The sequence below is a fragment of the Setaria viridis genome, chromosome 5 (genome assembly GCF_005286985.2).
Source record: "Setaria viridis chromosome 5, Setaria_viridis_v4.0, whole genome shotgun sequence".
Classification (NCBI taxonomy): domain Eukaryota; kingdom Viridiplantae; phylum Streptophyta; class Magnoliopsida; order Poales; family Poaceae; genus Setaria; species Setaria viridis.
In genome coordinates, this window is record NC_048267.2 from 38,082,163 (window position 1) to 38,102,799 (window position 20,637).

Consider the following 20,637-nt stretch of genomic DNA (forward strand, 5'->3'; position numbering starts at 1 on the left):
AAGCCGACCTCGAGGAGGCCGGCCGCTACATTTTCATGACACCCCAAGCTAACATGGGGGCTGCCTTCACCGATCTGGAAAACCTTCTAGATTTGAAGCACTCTAGCGGATCTGGGCACGTATCCGCGTCGCCAACGTCTAGATTGAAGAGCGGACCTAAAGCTGATTAACACACTCCTGGTCTATCCAGCACTCCCGAAGCTGATCCGCTCATAGCAGATCTGGTCACCACCGAGGCGACCACGGTAATCGCGCGGGAGGTCGGTTGGAGCCCATCCGTGAAGAGGAGGCAGCGCATGTACAGTTATAGGGTGGCAAGCATTGCCAGCACGATGACTACAAACCGTCGACCCATGAGGAACACCAAGCATGACCGGAGTCCTCCCAACTTCGGAAAAGGACCCCTAAGGTCCCCACTGCCGAAGCCGATCCCGCCAGACCAACCACCTTCCTCTGGGAAGAGTTTGATGACACCCTGAATGCTCCGTGCCCATTCCATAAGGACGCACGTCACAATCTCCGAGACTGCACGGTCCTCAAGAAAGAGCTCGGCGCCCCGGTAGAGTACAAGCGACCTATCAACTCCAATGGGCGGACGGCTCAGGCATCCCTAATCCGTGGAACATCGAGCACTTGCAGCGCTTCTACCCTTAGCACTTAAAAGCTATGTATTATTTTTCCCTTTTTATTGAATGAATAAAACCTCCAAGGTTATTTGTGTACCTATTTCCTTCTTGTTCCCTTGCCCGAGCTGTTCTTAATGCTCGGGAGTTGTCCGACCTATTCAATATACCACTTGCTTTCAAGCTCGTCGGCTTCCCTCAGGCGCCGACCTCTGGGTCTCTCATCCTCCTCCTCCCCCTCTCAAGGCAATATGACTAAATCGTGTGGTCGGCGTCCTAACTCGCGAAACCCAAACAACCTTGTGTTTACCCCTTCTACAAGCTCGAGACATTCTTAGCAGAATGCTGGTCAGGCAAGGCTAGGCGCTTAGCGGCTAAAGGCCTCAGCTACATGTTGTCCCATCGTATACACCAAGGGAGGGATGGAGCCCCTTTCTTTCCACATACGTTAAATCAATTCGATTACTTATCTTATCATACAGTTTGATACACCGCAACTTTAATTTTACAAGTCCAGCTCCCTAACGACGTTTTTCCGCTACACCATTAAACTCCTCGGCAAGTTTCGGAAGGTTCTCCACGTTGAAGTTGGCCGCGACCCTTGCACCAGCACGCTCCAAAGGAATCCGCGGGAAGTGTGTCTTCAACACTGCCAAGACGTTCTTGTGCACTCCACCGCGGTGTCCTTCAGCAGTTCTTTCAGCCGACCAGGCGCGGCCTTGAGGCAATCGAGAATTGCGTCGGCGCGGTCGGGTCGGTCTCTGGTTGTACCATGTCCAGCAAATAGTCTGTTGCCTTGCGCAGATCTTCCAGCTCCACCTCTAGCCCAGCAATCACTGGTTGGTCACACTGAAGACTTTGCATTGCAGCTTCTAAGCAGCGGTCAGTATCTATGCGCAAGCCAGCCTCGTAAGCCAGCTTCTGCGACACAGCGTACTCACGATGAACCGCCACGCCGTGCTCTTGCTGGAGACGAGTATTTGCATCATCGAAAGAAATTGCCTGTCGGGATCCCAAATCCTCGCTCAAACAAGGATACTAAGACCACCATCTCCATCTTGTCCTCACTGGGGAACTCTTGCCCGGTGGTCGCCTTCCACTCGAGCAGCGCTTTGGGTCCCAGGAGACCGTTGACCGCCTGGATGCACTCCTCCATCATCACGGACTTCACCCAGACTGAGGTTGGATCTGGTGCCTGTGCTTGGGCCATCTCCTAAGTTTTTACTCCCTAGGACTTGGATCTAATAACCACAATGGTCATGATTCGCAGACGGCGGCGCGGCGGCTACCTTGGGTGGTGGCAGACATGTGCGTGCAAGCAGATTGGAAAGCACGGCGGTGCGGTCTAGGGTTCACGGGTGCGGCGGCGATGTGCTCCATGGACTGCGACGGCTGCGCTTGGGAGTGAGATGGAATGCAAGTGAAAAATGAACCGTGCCCCTTCGGCTTTTGAAGACGACGGTGTGACCTAGCAACGAAATCTGCGGATTTTTCATTATTGAGGCGCACACGCTGCATGGAGTCCGTGGGTTTTCCATTATGTTTCTCACCTACTCCTCGTACTCGGGGGTGGGTGCATATTTTCGGTCGGCGCGCCTTCGTGTCCTCGTACCCGGGGGTTGGGCACCTATTTCAGGTCGTCATGCCTTCGTGGCTTCACTAGTTCTCGTACTCGGGGGCTGGGCGCCTACTTCTGGTTGGCGTGCCTCCGTGGCTTCGCTTATCCTTGTGCTTTGGCACTAGGACCTGATTCTAGGATCAATTTTCTTTTTCTTTTTGACCATTGGACCGATTATACTAATCGCTTCAATACTTGGGGGCTACCTCCATATGGAGTGCATCTTGTGACGCCCTCCATGTCCTTCGCTTCAACCTGCTGGATGCCCAACATCCATCAATTCAGCACTCGACTTTGCTCTGCGTGTATGACTCTGCGTTCGCTCGGATTTTCTTCTTTTTTGAGTACTGCGCAGCCTCTCCGTCACTATGATGCCATCGTAGCTTCAGCCGACCACATTCCAAGCTTTGTTGCGATGACCTCAGATTCCTATTCACCTACACATCGCTCGGAGGCTTGAGGGATATGGGTACCCCATGGGTTCCCACCGATCAGGTACTGGTCGGTCCTGACAAGTGGGCCCGCCCGACCAGAACGTGCGGGCAAGGACGTGAAGATACTTGGAGTACAAGTCAAGGAGGTCGTGCGATTCAAATCAGCCTAGATATTGCGAGATCCTTGTTGTAATCCGACTCAGATTGCTTTCCATGTAACAACTGACTAGATTAGATTCAAATTGACTTGTAACCCTAAGTCGTCAGCCTATATAAGGCGGCCAAGGGTGCCTCCCGATGGTATCCCACGTCAACTCTCCACATACCAGCGCAAAGCAATACAATACAGCAAAACACAGGACATAGGGTATTACTCTCCGGAGACCCAGACTTGTCTAAATCCTCATGTTCTCCTAATTATCTTCGAGTTCTTGGTCTCGCAATCCTCCCTACCTACAAATTAACCACTTGGGTAACTCCTGATGGACTGCAGGCCTACTAAAATCCGACAAATACCTTTTGAAAATTTGCATTAATATTCTTTTAAAGGCCCATGTTCTTGTTTAGGAAGTAAAAATAAGGTAAAATAACAGGAACAAACATGCTTCTCTACAGTTGTTGAATACATGAGCAGAAGTGCAAAACAAACCTAAGATCCCAGGATCTCTTTTATGGACTTTAGTGTTTGCCAATGGCATAATTCTAAATTTTTATTCAATTTTAATTGATGAACAAATAAAATATATACACAGTTGAGAAGAAACAGGCTGGTCATTATTAACAACTTTTATTGACAAAAAATATGAATTATTGATTCGAAGAAAATTCACATGTCGATCTACTTTGTTGAATGCATTTTTGTTCTGGAGTTTGGACTATAGGTGCACCAATTTACCAAGTTATTGCACTAAATGAAGCATTTTACAAGTTGTTGGACCAATTTACACGTACTAAATTGAGCATTTTACAAGTTGTTGGACTAATTTGCACCCATCTGACAAGTTATTGTACGATGGATGCAATTTACTCTATTCTAAATTAATCCTATAACTTCCATTTAAATTATCCACATATTTAATTTCTAAAAAATAATTTAAAGCATGTAAAGGTTAGGTGATGTCCTCTTGCTTATGCCCAGAGCCCAGTACGCTTAGCAAGATTTTATCCAAATACATACAGGCTTCCGCTCTCCGATGCATCGATCAGTGGCGCGACGTTTTAGCGACTGTTGTGGTTGCAAAATTTTATCTGTGTGTTTATCATACCGCAGTAATGTGTCTCGGTTAATGTCCATGTCAAGTTTGCCTAATCCTGAACCAAAATTGAGCGCAAGTTGTGAAGTGATTTATCTGAATATTAGAGGCATTCAAAGGTGCAGAGGCTGGAACCTGTTTCCGTTATCTAAACTTTTTTCCGAAATATTGGAGGCATTCTAGCTTCTTGTGCCTAACTTGTTCAAATGACCTTTCGCAAAAAAAAAAAAAAGGTTCACATGACCATGTTGGGTCCCAAAACAACAATAGCGAAGTCTGTTTCCAGATTCCAGTGTTCCAGAGACAAGAAGTCAACTGCCCTAAACTATTTTTTAGCAGGTCAACCTCCGCTTGCTGGCTTCGATTCCCAGCTGGTGTCTGTTTACCCCTTCCGGTTTTATTATTCAAATTTACAGAGCAGATTATGCACCTCCTGTCAAAAAATTTACACCATGGATTATAGCACACAAATTTAGTGTCACATTGGATCCAACTATTTTTTTTGAACGAATCGCACAAGATAGTGCGTGTTTCGTTGATATAGCAGAAAAAAATACAAGGCTACAGGCAGGAAAAAGAAAAGAAAATGAAACAAAAAAAGGCCGCCCGGTTTGATTGGGACGTCAACGTGGGTAACCACTCAACTCAAACCACCACACCCAGTCGGTTGGATTGGGACGTCAGCGCGGCCTCGCCACTCCACTCGCCAAGCAGAACCAGAGCCTTTATAATAATCACAGCATCAACCAACACTCACCCTCATGTAGTCACCGCACAGGCCGCGCACGCCATCCTCTCCACCTGCTTCACATCGCTTCCTTCCTGCCGCGGGTGCCTCTGGGCGCGTGTCAGCGCAAGCAGCAGGACGGCCTGCCTCTGCGCCGAGCCTCGCGTTGCCAAGCCGCATGGCGAGCGCGTGCCCCACCATGGTGTCCCGCCTCGCCGCCAGCGCACGCCTCTGCACCCGACGCGCCTCCACGGCGCGCTCCTCCGCCTTGACCACCATCGTCTGGCCTGGACCGCTGCCACACCTCGCACCTGGACCGCCGCCACCCCTCATCGCCGCCGCTCGACGGATCTGGGGGCAGGAAGGTCGGATCTGCCCACGGCAGGGCCGGATCCAGCTTGCTGCTGCATCGGCGCGCCGCCCGGCCGAAGGTATTTCTGCTGTCCCGACCCGGTGTAGACACCCCGAACGACCGGTGCCCCGCCACCGCCGTCCTCGGGAGCCGGACGGACTTCCGGTGGCCCCCTCCGGCGGTGGCGAGGCGGGGGGAGGGCGGGAGGTCGGCGGCGGCGGCTAGGGCGCTGCCCGTGGCACCCTGCGGGGCCTTAATGCCACAGTTCTGAAGTACCCCTAGGATCCAACTAGTACTTACAACAGGATCGATGTTACGATCTCGACCATGTAGGAGGAGGTATTAGCGAGAGTACTGCCAACATTTTAAAATGAAGTATTTGTTGAATAATTGCCTAGTTGAGGAAGTATTTTGTTGCATAATTGCCTAGTTGGGTAGGCCAAAGGGGTGTTTGGGAGGAGGGGGCTAAACTTTACCCCTGTTACATCGGATGTTCGGATACTAATTAGGAGGACTAAACATAAGCTAATTACAAAACTAATTGTAGAACCCCTAGGCTAAATCGCGAGACGAATCTATTAAGCCTAATTAATCCAGCATTAGTGAATGGTTACTGTAGCACCATATTGTCAAATCATGAACTAATTAGGCTTAATAGATTTGTCTCGCGATTAAGCCTAGGGGTTGTGTAATTAGTTTTGTAATTAGTCTAGGTTTAATACTCCTAATTAGTGTCCAAACATTCAATGTGACGGGGGCTAAAATTTAGCCCCCTCCTTCCAAACACCCCTTAACTCAGCAGCTGGAATCCCAGCCAACAAATCCAATCATCAAACATCCATTGCCCATTTCCATTCATGACAGATGCATCCTACGTTGCATATTCAATCTCAGAGTCAGCCTTTATTGTGGAAGCCCTTGAGCAGGACTTATTGACATGTAACTAATTGATATAAGCCGAACCAAAACTTTATAGATTCAAAATCACAATTCATCAAATTAGGCTACTTTTGAAACTTATCTGAATTTTATAGCACTAAAATACTTTTAAAAATTCTGGAAAATAACTAATATTCCTCACATAAGATGCAATATTTTATTAAATATTTCCAAGCATAAGTTACATAGATATTTAAGAAAAATGGGTTCTTTGATGGAAATAATTTTGTAAACTATTACATCCCATGTGAGGAATATTAGTTATTTTTCCATAATTTTTGGAAAGTGTTTTTTGCCATACAATTTGGTGAATTCTAATTTTAAAATTGTAAAGGTACATGTGTTTTTTAAGCAAAATGGGTCAATGTCCATTTGTTCTATTATGAGAGAAGGTTCCATAAATTTTAGAGGTGATTTGGTGGTCGTTTCACTCAATTTAACTCATGAAAATGATAAAAGTGTCAAATAAGGAATGAAAATAAGGAATGAAAGTTAGAATTTAGTGTCGTATAAGGATTAAAATGATAAAAATGTCAAATAAGGAATGGAAGTTAGAATTTAGTGTCGTATAAGGATTAAAAGTTTTTTTAAGAAAAAATTAAGTTATCTTCTCGTGTCAAATTTTGGCACGCCCTTGTCTCGGCACCACCTTTTTTGATGGACACCCGCAGGATTCATGTCTGGGGCATGATACACGCTAGTCGAGGTTGGCATGGCATCGTTTAGCGATGATGATAGTGATGAGAAATTGTTTTTCTTCTTTGACTTCAACTAATGTCATCACAGTTACCATATGGTGGTGGTAATGATGATATGGTATGGATTGGTATGGATTAGGGCGATTAACAATCTGCGAGTCAAAACCTTCCCACTTTGTACTAGCTGGGGGATCGGAATGCAAGTCAGCAGCTCGAGTTCCACCAACCAACCGAGACCAATACCCGCGTTTTCTATTCAGCATATAGATGCAAACATAGTCTTATTTTGTACAGTGCAGAAATGAAAAGCAAACTCTACCTCCCAGAGCCGTGAGAGCAGAGCATGGCTTGCAACAGGAAACGGGAACAAACTAGCCATCGCACGCTGAGAAAGTTCGCACGCATCGACGGACGGTGACTGCGGGTGGGTTGGTGATCATAAGGCCGACGCTTCCATTGACGTTCCAGCACCGCCGCGCGTTTGGTGGTGAGGAGTCAATCGAACTCGGTCTCTGGCCGACCGACGGCCAACTGGACCACGTGAAAACCAGCTAGCAGTTCCAGACTCCAACGCTCCTCTGCTCCTCCAAATGCAGCGTTCCCGCACGCGAACGTGGCTGCATCATGTGACTGACCACAACTAAACAAATTACAAATGCGCGCCCGCAGCCTCGCACCGTCGCGCTAATCACGCCGCCACGGCCGGCCGTGCGCTCGTGCAGACACACTCACAAAACGCCACAGCTCGATTCAAAGCCATGTCCTGAACAGAGGCTGGAGATCGATCGATCACCGCCCCGCCCGACGTGTGTTTGGCGCGCGATCCGGGGGGGACGAGACGAGACGATAGATCAAGCATGAGGGCGCGCGCGCTCTGCCTCGCGCTCCTCGCCGCGGCCGCCGCGGCCCTTCCCCGTTCCGCGTCCATCGACTCCATCGGCCTGGGCGCGTCCATCGCCGGCAACCAGACGCTCGTCTCGCCTGGCGGCGTGTTCGCGCTCGGCTTCTTCACCCCGGACGCCGCCGAACCCGGCAGGAGGTACCTCGGCATTTGGTTCAACAGCATCCTGGAGCCGAGGCCGACCGTCGTCTGGGTCGCCAACCGCCAGAGCCCGCTCGTCGACTCCCCGGGCATCCTCCGGGTCTCCTCCGGCGGCCGCCTCGTCGTCCTCGACGGCAACAACGGCACCGTCTGGTCCTCGGCGGCGCCCACCCGGAACGTGACCGCCGGCGCCACGGCGCGGCTCCTGGACGACGGCAACCTCGTCCTGAGCGCGGACGGGAGCGGTTCCGAGCAGAGCGTGGCGTGGCAGAGCTTCGACTACCCGACGGACACGCTGCTCCCGGGGATGAAGCTCGGTGTGGACACCAGGGCCGGCATCACCCGGAACATCACGTCGTGGAGCGGCCCCGACGACCCTTCCCCTGGCGCCTACACGTTCAAGCTCGTCCTCGGCGGCCTGCCGCAGTTCTTCCTGCTCCGCGGCACCAGCAGGATCTACACGAGCGGGCCGTGGAACGGCGAGATACTCACCGGCGTCCCCTACCTCAAGTCCAACGACTTCACCTTCAAGGTCGTGTGGGGCCCCGACGAGACGTACTACAGCTACTCCATCGGCGCCACCTCGCTGCTGTCGCGGCTCGTCGTGGGCGGCGACGCGGGGCAGGTGCAGCGGTTCGTGTGGGTCAACGGCGCCTGGAGCAGCTTCTGGTACTACCCGACGGACCCGTGCGACAACTACGCCAAGTGCGGGGCGTTCGGGTACTGCGACCCCGACCAGACCACCCAGTGCAACTGCCTCCCGGGGTTCCGGCCGCGGTCGCCGCAGCAGTGGAACCTCCGGGACGGGTCGGGCGGCTGCGTCAGGAGCACCAGCCTGAGCTGCGGCGGCGGCGGCGGCAACGGGAGCAGCGACGGGTTCTGGGTGGTGAACCGGATGAAGCTGCCGGAGGCGACGAACGCGACGGTGTACGCCGGCATGACGCTGGAGCAGTGCCGGCAGGTGTGCCTGAGCAACTGCAGCTGCCGGGCGTACGCCGCGGCGAACGTCAGCGGGGGAGCCAGCCGCGGGTGCGTCATCTGGGCCGTCGATCTGCTGGACATGCGGCAGTACACGAAGTTCGTGCAGGACGTGTACATACGGCTGGCGCAGTCGGAGATAGACGCCCTCAACGCCGCCGCCGCCGCAGGTTCTGTCTCTCATTCCTTTAAATTTTCTTTGGCCCAGAATTCTTTTTTACGATTCAGTAGATAAAATTTACAATTTCGGGCAGTTTTCATTATGATCTTAGTAGCACCGGGTTAGTTGTTCGTCGCTCATCAGTCATCACCACAAACCTATATTATGACTTCTGTCTGTCATTGTTAAGAACCTGACAAAACAGGTAGAAAATTGTGGAGTGCTTGTTTTCAGACTTAGCTGAGACATCTCGTCTACGTAGCTGTCGAGATTAATTGGCATCGTCCGGCTAATTACTCACTTGAAACTGAAACCATCATACGCCAAGCCTGTTCACCAGTTGAATTCTGCCACAAAGCCATTTTCTAGGTCAACAATTGGGTGCACCTCGCCATCCCCGCATAGAAAATGTCCCCCCAGCTACCACTTTCTCCTGGAAATCAAACTGCATACACATTTGCAGAAAAAGCTTCGTCAGAGTTTGCAAAATCCTCGAACGAGTCGCATTTATTTTCTTCTTATAGTGTATGATGGCGCAGACTTTTCTACGGTCAGCTTTGAACGGAAGCAAGGTAGCATGGGTCAACTAGCTGGCTTCGCTTGGGGCTTGGGCAAAAACTGTGACAGCAATTAGTCTTTGTCGCCATACCAGAACCATGTGTCACAATCACTGGATTAGGTGCCGTGCAGTTCATAGGAAAACATTGGCTCAACGAGGGATCGTTCAACACCACCCGACTTGAAAGTGACATTTCAAATGGCCAAAAGTTGTCTGGATATGATAAACTAGGGGGCAAACGTTTTCCACTGAAAAACATGCATTCTGGGTGTGATGATGATGGGTATTCATCAGCACGGGTAAGCACTTGCACACTGAAAATTAAACACGCCCTAAAAAGCTTCATTCAACTCGTGGTGGTAGGGAAAGGTCTCAGAGCATTCAAAATTAAACACGCCGCATGTGGGATCAGGCTTCGGATAATGTTTTAAAAAAACTTTTTGAAGCACTTGTATAGAGTGGAGGCACGAGCGCTTTGACTAGTCGTGGAAACGTGCGGCGTGTGTGTTAGGCCTAGACCAGTTCACCAACTAACGTTTTCCCACTGCTTGTTTTCCAGCAAACAGCCGGAGCAGCCCGAGCAAGCGCGTGGTGATCGCCGTCGTCGCGGCCGTCGCCGGCGTGCTCCTCCTGCTGGCGCTCGGCTGCTGCTGCTGCTGTGTCTGGAGGAAGAGGAGGAAACGTCAGGGCGAGACGGGTTCGTCGGCGCCGGGCGGTGGGGCGGACGACGTGCTCCCGATCAGGGTCAGGAAGCACCCCGCGCTGGACGAGGACTGGAGATCCGCCGAGAAAGACGTCGACCTCCCGTTGTTTGATCTGGACGTGGTCCTGACCGCCACGGATAACTTTGCTCTGCACAACAAGATTGGCGAGGGCGGATTTGGCCCTGTTTACATGGTGAGAACCGAACCATTAACAGTAGTATAAACCTGGAAAAGAGCTCAGAAAAAATTGAAATTTTTTACAACTGATTCTCCGTCATGTCATGTCTAACGTCTCGCGAACCTGACAAATGCTGGCAGGGAAAGCTTGAGGACGGGCAAGAAGTCGCCGTGAAGAGGCTGTCCCGGAGATCGATGCAAGGGGCGGTGGAGTTCAAGAACGAGGTGAAGCTGATCGCCAAGCTTCAGCATAGGAACCTCGTGAGGCTGCTCGGTTGCTGCATCGACGAGGACGAGAGGATGATCTTGTATGAGTACATGCACAACCAGAGCCTGGACACCTTCATATTTGGTTAGTTCAAAATTTATGCAGAACACACGTGCATGTTTGTATCTGCTCAGGAAATTAATTTTCTCAAATAATGTACTTAACATCCTGATGCTATGCTTTGTGCAGATGAAGGGAAGCGGAGGCTGCTAAGGTGGCAGAAACGCTTTGATATCATTCTGGGGATTGCGCGGGGTCTACAGTATCTGCACGAAGATTCGAGGTTCAGGATCATCCATAGGGACCTGAAGGCTAGCAACGTGTTGCTGGACAGAAACATGGTCCCCAAAATTTCAGACTTTGGTATTGCAAGAATGTTTGGAGGTGATCAGACCACTGAACATACCAAAAAGGTCATTGGAACGTAGTAAGTATCTTCTTCTCATTCTTAGTTGTACACTGTTCTGAAAGTGGACTTTCACACTGACTAGTGAGACGGTGGTTTTTCAGTGGCTACATGTCTCCAGAATACGCGATGGATGGCGTGTTTTCGATGAAGTCCGACATCTACAGCTTCGGCGTGATGGTTCTAGAGATCATCACTGGCAAGAGGAACCGAGGCTTCTACGAAGTCGAGCTTGATCTCAACCTCCTCCGATATGTAAGTAGTACTAACATGTATCAGCAAAGACTTATAGCAACTATTTTCTTTTTCCTGAATTCTTTCTCTAACGATGCATCTTGGTCATTGTTCAGGCATGGATGCTGTGGAAAGAAGGCCGGAGCGTTGATTTACTTGACGAGGTGATGGACGGCAGCTTCAACTACAGCGAGGTGCTGCGGTGCATCCAGGTGGCCCTGCTGTGCGTCGAAGTGCAGCCGAGGAACAGGCCCCTGATGTCGTCGGTGGTCATGATGCTGGCCAGCGAGAACGCGACGGTCCCGGAGCCGAACGAGCCCGGGGTGAACATCGGGAAGAACACGTCGGACACGGAGTCGTCTCAGGGCCTCACGGCCAACAACGTCACGATAACCGCGATAGATGCTAGGTAGTAGCTTGGACCGGACTAGCAGTAGAAATTCTTGCCGCTCTAACGGCGCAGTCTGTGCTTTCTTTGTATTGTAGCTTGTACAGCAAAGGTTTCGTTGCCAGGAAATGTAAAGTTTGTAAAGCTTACAGCTTGTAGAGATTACATCCAAAAGTTGCCCGATTCAATTTATTGCTCGGCAGCAGCTAGCCGAACAGCTACTTCAGATATCGTAGGAGGCTCCTCCGTCGAGTCTTGAGAGATCACGCGCTCCAGCCACTGCCGGGATAGCATATGGACTGGAGTGCAGCAATCCATGCCTTGACCGTCTTGCAGACCTTAACATGATAAGGCACAAGTCACAAGCATCGCTTTTCTCCAACTCATCGCGCGGTCGCGCCACGGCCGCCACGTGCGTGCCCACGGGTCCGCAGAAACCATGGTCTTCGTCCGCCCCCGCATCGGTGAGGCCATAGCTGCCGCGGCCACCGTGGACCTGTTCGCTCAAACAGTGTTTTCCTCTCACAATAAATCAGCCGTTTCAGCTTTTCAGCCGGTTTATAAGCTGAAGCGAACAGGGCCCGTGTCCGTGTGGACTGAGAGCCTCGTTGGTTAGCTTCCAAAGCATTCCAAAGCATGCCCAGCCAAAACTAGAGCAAGCTAATAAATTTTAGTATTTGGTTGGCATTCCAATTAAGATCTATTCTAAAAATTTTGTCGGATTTTGGTAGGCATGTCCATATTTTGACCTGCCCAAATTTTGGTATGGCAAATTTTGGACGCCAACCAGCCAACCAATCAAGCTCTGAAACTGGAAGCCGCATTCCGCGCCTGCTAGCACCGGCAGGCAATAGCAGCCCGTGTCCCCGCCGTCCGCATCCGACGGGCGGTATGAAACTTCTTACTTTCCTTATTTAGGACGAAATATTTCCAACTCAATTTCAAAAAAGAAAAAAAGAATGGGCGGTAATGCCGGTCGTTTCAAAAAGAGAGAGAGAAAAAGGGCAATAGCACTGAAAAATGAGCGAGTGGGGACTAATTGGGCCTCCCTGCAAAGTAACGCTGAGCCCAGATAAAAAGGCCGGTGCTGTCCCCAACAGGCAACAGGCTGGTGCAGGCCCAGATAAAAAGGCCGATGCTGTTCTTTGCAAATACTCCTAGGCTCCTACTCTGCTGTGGAAAACTTTGCTTACTGCAACTTTTGTAATCCCTGCCTTTGGCGTAATGGCATTTATCCTTGTAGATACTTGTCTACTTTGTTTGCTTCGGGACTTTGGGTTGGTAGCCATTGATAACTAGGATCAAGAAAATCACACCCATAAAAAATGAACAAATTAGTGGCACGCAAAAGCGGCAGCCTGGCTTTTCTTAATTTCTGACATTCTGTCACTCACTCGTCGGTGATGAAAGCAACCATGATTCTAGTTGCTGCTATTTATTTAATAATTATACAATTTTCTGGTGCTCAACCACACGCTACTGGAGAAACCACCAACGTTACTCTGTAATACACATTCACCTAGTAGTTCAGTTTTCGTGACACGTGTCAAGTCCTAACTATTATCGACCTTCAAGCATGGTAATCGTTGCACTGTCAAATACGCTGCAGTCCTTTGTTGATGATGTGTCTGTTTCCATTAGAACTCTCCTAGCTGCAAAGCCAGGCTGCTTAGGGGTTGGCAGTGAGGCAGCGTCAGGGCTAGCTAACATCAGAAGCACCTGACACATGAGTGGACGGTCATCTGGGTTCTCTTGCACGCACAGAAGTCCAACTCTGACGCACTTGAGCACTTCATCCGGGTTGAATGATCCTTCCATTTTTTCATCTGCTAACTCTATGCTCTTCTCCTCGTTCCATAAGCTCCATGCCTGCGGAACAAAAAACCATTGGTTGCCTGATTTTATTGAAGCTTTCTTGAGAACTAGAACTGACATTCACTAGATGAGGTAAGCTCTCACTTACATGGCCTAGAAGGCTTTGGTTGTTCGAACACGAATATGCTCCTCTGTTTCTCCTACCACTAACAATTTCCAGCAATAATACTCCATAACTGAATACATCTGACTTAACTGAGAAGATTCCGTCCATTGCATACTCCGGAGACATGTAACCACTGCAAAAGAATCACATTGAATTTGATTAGTATTGCAAAATTCTTCTTCATGATGAACATTGCATTCCTTTTCCTAAAATAACATTTTATCTCCAGTAACCATACTTACTATGTTCCAACCACCTTTCGAGTATTGATTTCTGTCTCTTCATTGCCAAATATTCTTGCCATGCCGAAGTCTGAAATTTTGGGAGTCATCTCCTTGTCTAGAAGAACATTAGCTGCCTTCAGATCTCTATGGATGATTCTGTATCTCGAGTCCTGGTGGAGGTACAGTAAACCTCGAGTAATGCCTTCTATGATACGATACCGCACTTGCCAATCAAGTACAACATTGGCCTTTTCTGTTGACATATGGGAGGGGATTAGTTTTTGCTCTGGAAAGGTACCATCAAACTTTCATGGTCAGATAATATTGGCTGAGAATTAAGAGCATACCAAATAGGAAATAGTCCAGGCTCTTGTTGGCCATGTACTCATAAACAAGCATCCTTTCTTGCCCACTAATGCTACATCCAAGAAGCCGAACAAGATTCCGGTGCTGGAGTTTGGCTATCAACAGAACCTCGTTCTTGAACTCATCAAGTCCTTGTGCAGATGTTTTAGAAAGTGTTTTCACTGCAATTTCCATTCCGTCCTCGAGTTTACCCTGTAATGTTGATGGAAACCATTCCAATTAGGCATACAAGGGCAGTAGTTCGTAACTTACAACTCAGAAACTTTATAATGGCATTGGGATATATCCCTGCCTTCCACTGCTCATCAGTTGCCGTTGAAAACTGTTTTGGGTCCAAAGTTTGTTAGAATGTATAAGCATCAGAAATTCAGAATCGATTCCGATAGAGTGGTACCTTGTATACTGGTCCAAAGCCACCCTCACCGAGCTTATTGTTGATTGAGAAACCGTCAGTAGCAGCAGCAATCGTGCCAAGATCAAATATTGGCAGTTCCAGGTCATCATCGTGGCTGCTCCCCTCGTAGCGACGGCCAGTGCTGCGCGAACCGCTCCATTTACTGGACCCTGTGAGTATCGTGTAAAAGTCAGGACATCACGAAATATATCCATCGGCTTTTCTGTTCAGGTATTGGTGTCTTTGTCAAAATGCGATGAACGGCAGTCTGCTGACAGTGTACTGCACGTCACCTGCTGTTCTTCTTAGCCTTTTCCTTCTGGACCAAATGAGGAGACCAGCAACTGCTAGGAGGAACACCAGTACCGCGACGCTGGCGCCAACCGCGATTATAATGCGTGCCTTCCTTGATTTGCTTGCTGATTCTTCTGCGTACGAAATCATAATTGTTAGTTCGAAGAGTTGATAAATGCAGAGTAAAGTGAGGTGCTGCATTCAGGACTGCAATCGTCTACACAATAAGGGGGGCAAAGCCAGAAAGTACTGTTCGCGGGAGGTCATTCAGTTTGGTTTTTGCATCATGTGATGGTGTCCAGTGCATGCTCGATCTGGTGGCGTACGGTGCTCTTGGAACATGTCAAACTAGCTTCTGTGATCTGGAACGCGCCAGAGCACGGCGGCCCCATCATGCTTGCCGCAGCTACTGCTTGTGCTTGGTGTGAGATGCTAGCTTGGCTTCCTCACTATACTACTTCTGCTGATTCAGGTCCGCATCACCACACACCAGTGCATCCCCGAGGTCCTCTTCAGCGTGTGGCAAGGCTCTGCAGTCTGCCTGCGCCTCGACTAGCCTCGGCGTGCTGTACGCCAGCCGTCCAGCCAACCCCGACCAAAACTCGTGGTTTGCCCGCGTGTCCCAACTACTCGTACCGCTGCCAGAGGCGCTCTGCCGCGGCTGCCGGCTGCCGCGCCGGCCCGCGCTGGTTGCCCGTGTCGTACGGAGTGTGGAACGCTGCTGGCGACTGGCCGCTCCCCCGAATCTCCCGTAGAGCGACGGGAACGGGATCGGGGACGTACGGGACGCTGGATGCTCCGACTATTGGCTCCGCCGGCGCCGCGCGTGCCGACGGGAAGGGTCCCGAGTCCTGGGGTTAGCTTTGCCCCGGGACCCCGAGATGCGGACGTGCATGTGATCTGCATCTGCTGCTGGTGGGAAAGCAGGCGCGGGCCGGGCCGGCCCCATGCGGCCGTTGCGGTGCGGTGCGGCCCCCGTATGCTGCAGTACCTGCGAACAGCAGCAGCTAGCAATCCCGATCGATTTGGGCTCCACGGAGGAAAAGGAAACGGCGGTTCTCGTGCTAGCCTGGAACCGGTGGTTCGTGCTCCGCGGAGAGGTCGACGATGCCTCGATGGAAACGTGGAATGCATGTCAGATGGGGACGTAGTCTTTCGGCTGGCTCGGAGGTGGAAATGTAGAGACAGGAGGCAGGCCGACGGTGTTCATGAATGCATGGGGCTCTACAGCATTCAGGAAGCTTTCTTCCTCTTGATTCTTCTTCACATGATGCTTAATCTAGCTATCTACCGCTCCTCCGTCTCAAATTACTATTCGTTTTGATTTTTAATACATAGTTTTTTTATGCATCTAGATATAAGTATATATATCTAGATGCATACCAAAATCTATGTATATAGAAAAGTCAAAACAAATAATAATTTAGAGTGGAGGGAGTACTTTTACCCCATCTGTCACCTAATAATAAACGTTAGGTTAAGTTATCTGTGGACTGTGGGGCTATCAGTGTTCTTCACCTCCAAGCTCCCACCATACCCTCTCCGAAACGAAATTCCACCTACCAATTTCTCAGTTGCCCACACGTTGAGCTGTGGTCTACAGAGGCTGGCAGGACCCATGCGGTATGCCAGTAGTTGTAGTTCAGCGCATCCTTCTTTGAGCACCCCGTAAAGGGAAACCTGCCCGTCGCTTTTCGGCTTTCGCGATCGGTGGATAAAAAGGAGAGATTCCGGGCACCGACCATGGACGGTACACGTCAGAAAACTCAATAGGAACGTCACAAGAGCAACATGTGCTTTTTATTATTTTATTTGTCACGGGCAACTGACGTGGACGACCTCCGGGCCCAACGTGATACAACTATACAAGCGCTGCACGACAGTTACCGCATTGGCAGGGGATTTCCATCCCAACCACGAAACTTTAGACCGGCCGGTCGGCGCAAATTTAAGAGAAACTACCTGACGATCACTACTCCTCCTCCTTCCGACAAGTCGACTAGCCCATCGGTGCACGGGTGGCAGGCAGGTGCTGGAAGCCCCCCGTGCAACGAATGGACGACGTGCCTCAGGTGGTGCACGACGTCGCACGCCAATGCAAAGGGGGGTATCGTTCTCGCGGCTTCAGCAACCGGCAACAGTTCCTATCGCATCCATCGTGCATTGAGACTTGAGAGCTTTTGCTGCTTCTTTTGGTAGTGCTCTACTTTTGGAAAGCCTCTCAAGCCAGGGACCGGTGTCTCACTCAGGAAAAGCTCTTTTCTGCTCCCCTTTCTCGCTCTCGACGATTATTGCTAGATCTCGCCGTATGGGGATAAAAGGAATTGGAGGGTACTGTAAGGAGGACGGATTAAAAGCGTAAAGATGATTTATTGCCCGATCATGGTGACCGATTCGGCATCTCTCATCGTTTCTGCCCCCGGCGGCCCCCCTCCAATAAAACGGAGAACACATGGCCTCTGGCTAGGTCTCCATAGATGAGTTGGATCAGGACGCCTGCCTCGGTGCCTCTCGCCGTCGTCGGTCGTCTTTGCCGCCGGTCTGTGGTCAGCTACGGCGATCCGCCAAAAAAAAGAGGGGGCGGTGGGGCAACCCGCAACCATGATCGACGGACTCAAAACGACGATAGCCGGCGGCGAAGATATTATGCGAATGCACTAGATCGCATGCAGAGCAGCATGGTTGTACAATGGTATACACGTAAAAAGATGCGACAGATACGTGGAAACCGACGATGCATAAGCATAGCATAGCTGCGTAAACAGTATACGTACCGAGATCGGCGGCGGCGAGGCGGACGAAGAGGTCCTGGCCGAAGTCCGGGTACACGCGCAGGTCGGTGAGGCCCGTGGTCCACATGACGCAGCCGTTGCCGGCGCCGGCGCCGCGCCCGCCGCCGCTGACGTTGGCGCTGGCGTACGCCGTGCAGGAGCAGTTCCGGAGGCAGGCCAGGCGGCACTGGTCCAGCGTCAGGGACATGTCCACCACGCTGCGCTCCGTGTCGGGCACCTTGGCGTGGCGCACCGTGAGGAACCTGTCGGTGCCGTTGCGGCAGTCCAGCGGCGTCGAGCGCACGCACCCGTCGCGGCCGTCGCGGAGCGCCCAGGCCGAGGGGGTCTTGGGGGTGAAGCCGTGGAGGCAGGAGCAGACGGGCAGGTTGTTGGTGTCGCACACCCCGTTGGGCCCGCACGGCGACACCGCGTCGCACTGGTCCTTGGGCGCGTACCAGTAGAGGTTCCACGTCCTCGCCGCCTCCACCCACGTCGACCGCTGCAGCAGCCCGTAGTTCCCCGTGCTCACCACGCCCAAATGCGAGATGATCGACGCGTTGTGCACCTGCATCGTATCGTGCGTCAACAATGTTCGCTTCATAATGCATGTGATGATTACTTGCATATATCTTCACGTACGAACGTATACCTGGAAGCTGTAGGTGACTTCCTGCGCGTTGTTGATGAAGCTGAAGGTAAAGCCCGAGTAGGTGGCGGTGTCGGGGACGCCGGTGAACTGGAAGCCGTCCCATGGGCCGGAGCGCCAGACTTTCTCGCCGCCGTTCCAGATGAACACCTGGGGGTCGCCGTTGGTGTCCATGACCATGGCGACGGGGCCCGGGGAGGGGTCCGAGGGGCTCTTCCACGACGTCAGCGTCCGGTTCTTCCGCTTCACGTAGTCGATCCCCAGCTTCATCTCCGGGAGCAGCGTGTCCGTCGGGTAGTCGAACCCCTCCCACGCCACGGCGCCGCCGACGCCGTTGGCCAGCACCAGGTTGCCGTTGTCGAGGATCCGCGCGGTCGGGCTCGCCAGCCTCACCGCCGGCTGGACCGACCACACGACGGTCCTGTTCCCCGCGGCGACGGCGAGCGTGCCGCCGGCAGAGACGGAGAGCGTGGCGCCCGGGTTGTCCTCGACGGTGCCCGCGATCGGGGCCTCGCGGTTGGCCACCCACACCACGGTGCGGAGCGAGACCTTGTTGTACCACACGCCGAGGTAGGTGCTGTTGGCGCCCGGCGGGGTGAAGAAGCCCATCGCGAAGTTGCCGTCGCCGCCCGACACCAGCGTCTCGTTGGCCGCCAGCGGGCTGCCCGGCGTGATGGTGTCCCTGGCGGTGGCGTGGCCGGCCGCGAGGTGGCTGAGGAGGCAGAGCAGGACGCAGAGGAGCCGAGGTTGAGGGGACGCCATTGTTCGGCGCGGGCGACGGGCCGCAGCCGGTGGCGCGCCCACCGAGTCAGTGCCGCGAGTGGCGTCTGTCATGCACGTTGGCGTCTTTGGACGGGAGCTGCAGGGATAGGGTGGTGGTGAATGTCGTAGAGTGCGGAGTGGCGGCCAGGGGCGGGGTGCGGCTGCTTATCTGGAAACTTGGACTAGGAGCCCGGGGGCGCCTTTTGTGGCTCAGGTGTTTCTGTTCGACGTATGATGGGAACAGTCTAAACTGCATCACCACTGATGCATGTGAGCTTGACAACAGGGGATAGGATCCAAATTCTTAGGAAGCAACTTCGATTTTTTTTTTAAGAGAGAGAGTCCTAACTGACTTCGAAAACTAAACCCTAAAATTCCTAGAGCAAATGTTGACGAAACGTTCAGGATTTCAAAGTACCGTCGATGAGTGCGGCTCTGCAGACCTGAACGTCCTGAACTTAGTTCAGGTGATTGTTTAAGTACTGTTTACATTTGTTCCCCTTGTGGTCTTGTGCATATAAGCTCTGAAGTTTAGATAGTTGCCCTGTTACTGCACGTTCGTCAGATTCAGCTGCAGCATGATGGTAGTGGTGCATGAAAACCTTTGCAGACGCTTTAGCTGCAATCGACATTTACATGGTGGATTTGGGCCTTTTTGGAAATCGCTGCAGTTCCAAATGAGGACTATGGACCGAAATGGACGAAGGCGGGCAACCTGTACGCAGCCCTAATTGCCAGTTGTTTGGTGGAGCTACTAATGCTGATACTGGGCCAGAATATGTGCCGAGCGGCCAACAATAGCCCAGTTACGCAATACGCCAACTGTTAGCCCACGTTGTCCAATCCCCTCCGTTGTTTTTGCCATTTAGGATTGTGTACAAAATATTTATATTACAACGTGAAGCATCAAAAAAAACAATGTGAAAATAAGATGGAGAGATTTAAAGAAAACAGAAAAGGAAATAACGATAATACATTGTATGGACAGTAAATACAATGGTAGGTGGAAGTTACCTCATTCAATTGAATCATAGTAACAGTTCCAATGCTCAATATTTTTTGGCTGTCCAATGCTGAGGTATCTTTGTTCAGAGAAAAATGTGAACTGTGAGAAATAAGATACCTGGGTGAACTGTTGACAAACCGAAGATGTATAGCTGCATCTATGGGCAGTACTTGCATTGCATTTGCTTAAAAAAATACAGCCATCTTTGGATCTTAGTTTCATGCACATGATATAGTTATCTACCTGTACAAGCAAATAGGAATACTGCTAAAAAAGGTTGGAATACATAGCAATACATTAAAACAAAGAAATACACTGCAAATAAAATGATAAGACCATGAACAATAATGGACCGACGCAACCTTGCCCCGGCCCGCGAACCAAAAAAGGCCCAAAAGACGTCCGCAGGCCCAGCTCCCCTTCGGACTTTTCCCGCAGGCCGGATTAGAAAAGTCCCAAAATACAAAATGGGCCCAGAACGACCCGTTGGCCCAACAGCTCGGCCCGGCTCCCCACTCGATCCCCCCGTTCGTCAGATCGGACGGTTGAGCTCCGTCCCACCTGTATCAAAACCCTCATCCGTCAGCCGCCCCCTCAAACCCTAATCATTCTCTTCCCGACATTCCCGTGTGA

The 20,637-nt window shown here is 51.3% G+C and overlaps 2 protein-coding genes across 3 annotated transcripts; one reads left to right on the plus strand and one right to left on the minus strand.

The window, feature by feature from the left end:
• Window positions 1–7,226: 7,226 nt before the first annotated feature.
• LOC117857285 (receptor-like serine/threonine-protein kinase SD1-8) lies at window positions 7,227–11,788 on the plus strand. Its single transcript, XM_034739871.2, has 6 exons — window positions 7,227–8,834; window positions 9,943–10,280; window positions 10,406–10,616; window positions 10,722–10,959; window positions 11,043–11,193; window positions 11,289–11,788. Exons 1-6 carry the CDS (start codon window positions 7,502–7,504, stop codon window positions 11,583–11,585), a joined length of 2,568 nt encoding a protein of 855 aa, XP_034595762.1. The 5' UTR covers window positions 7,227–7,501; the 3' UTR covers window positions 11,586–11,788.
• Window positions 11,789–12,898: 1,110 nt separating this feature from the next.
• LOC117858822 (receptor-like serine/threonine-protein kinase SD1-8) lies at window positions 12,899–19,163 on the minus strand. 2 transcript variants are annotated; one of them, XM_072293749.1, is made up of 8 exons: window positions 18,240–19,163; window positions 17,594–18,155; window positions 14,819–14,950; window positions 14,526–14,695; window positions 14,113–14,323; window positions 13,784–14,018; window positions 13,524–13,674; window positions 12,899–13,429 (listed from the first exon to the last, which is right to left on the minus strand). In XM_072293749.1, exons 1-8 carry the CDS (start codon window positions 19,068–19,070, stop codon window positions 13,121–13,123), a joined length of 2,601 nt encoding a protein of 866 aa, XP_072149850.1. In that variant the 5' UTR covers window positions 19,071–19,163; the 3' UTR covers window positions 12,899–13,120. The 2 variants fall into 2 exon arrangements, with proteins under 2 accessions (XP_072149850.1, XP_034597851.1); XM_034741960.2 differs by having other exon boundaries at window positions 14,819–14,953.
• Between the last annotated feature and the right edge of the window lie 1,474 nt (window positions 19,164–20,637).

Excerpts from the sequence above, each read along its gene's own strand:
- LOC117857285 (XM_034739871.2), top strand. The coding sequence starts at position 7,502 with ATGAGGGCGCGCGCGCTCTGCCTCGCGCTCCTCGCCGCGGCCGCCGCG. Across the intron at positions 8,835-9,942 it reads CAACGCCGCCGCCGCCGCAG|CAAACAGCCGGAGCAGCCCG; the intron begins GTTCTGTCTCTC and ends CTTGTTTTCCAG. Across the intron at positions 10,960-11,042 it reads AAAAAGGTCATTGGAACGTA|TGGCTACATGTCTCCAGAAT; the intron begins GTAAGTATCTTC and ends GTGGTTTTTCAG.
- LOC117858822 (XM_034741960.2), bottom strand. The coding sequence starts at position 19,070 with ATGACAGACGCCACTCGCGGCACTGACTCGGTGGGCGCGCCACCGGCT. Across the intron at positions 14,324-14,525 it reads GCTTTGGACCAGTATACAAG|GGTAAACTCGAGGACGGAAT; the intron begins GTACCACTCTAT and ends TCAACATTACAG. Across the intron at positions 14,019-14,112 it reads CCTGGACTATTTCCTATTTG|AAAAGGCCAATGTTGTACTT; the intron begins GTATGCTCTTAA and ends ATATGTCAACAG.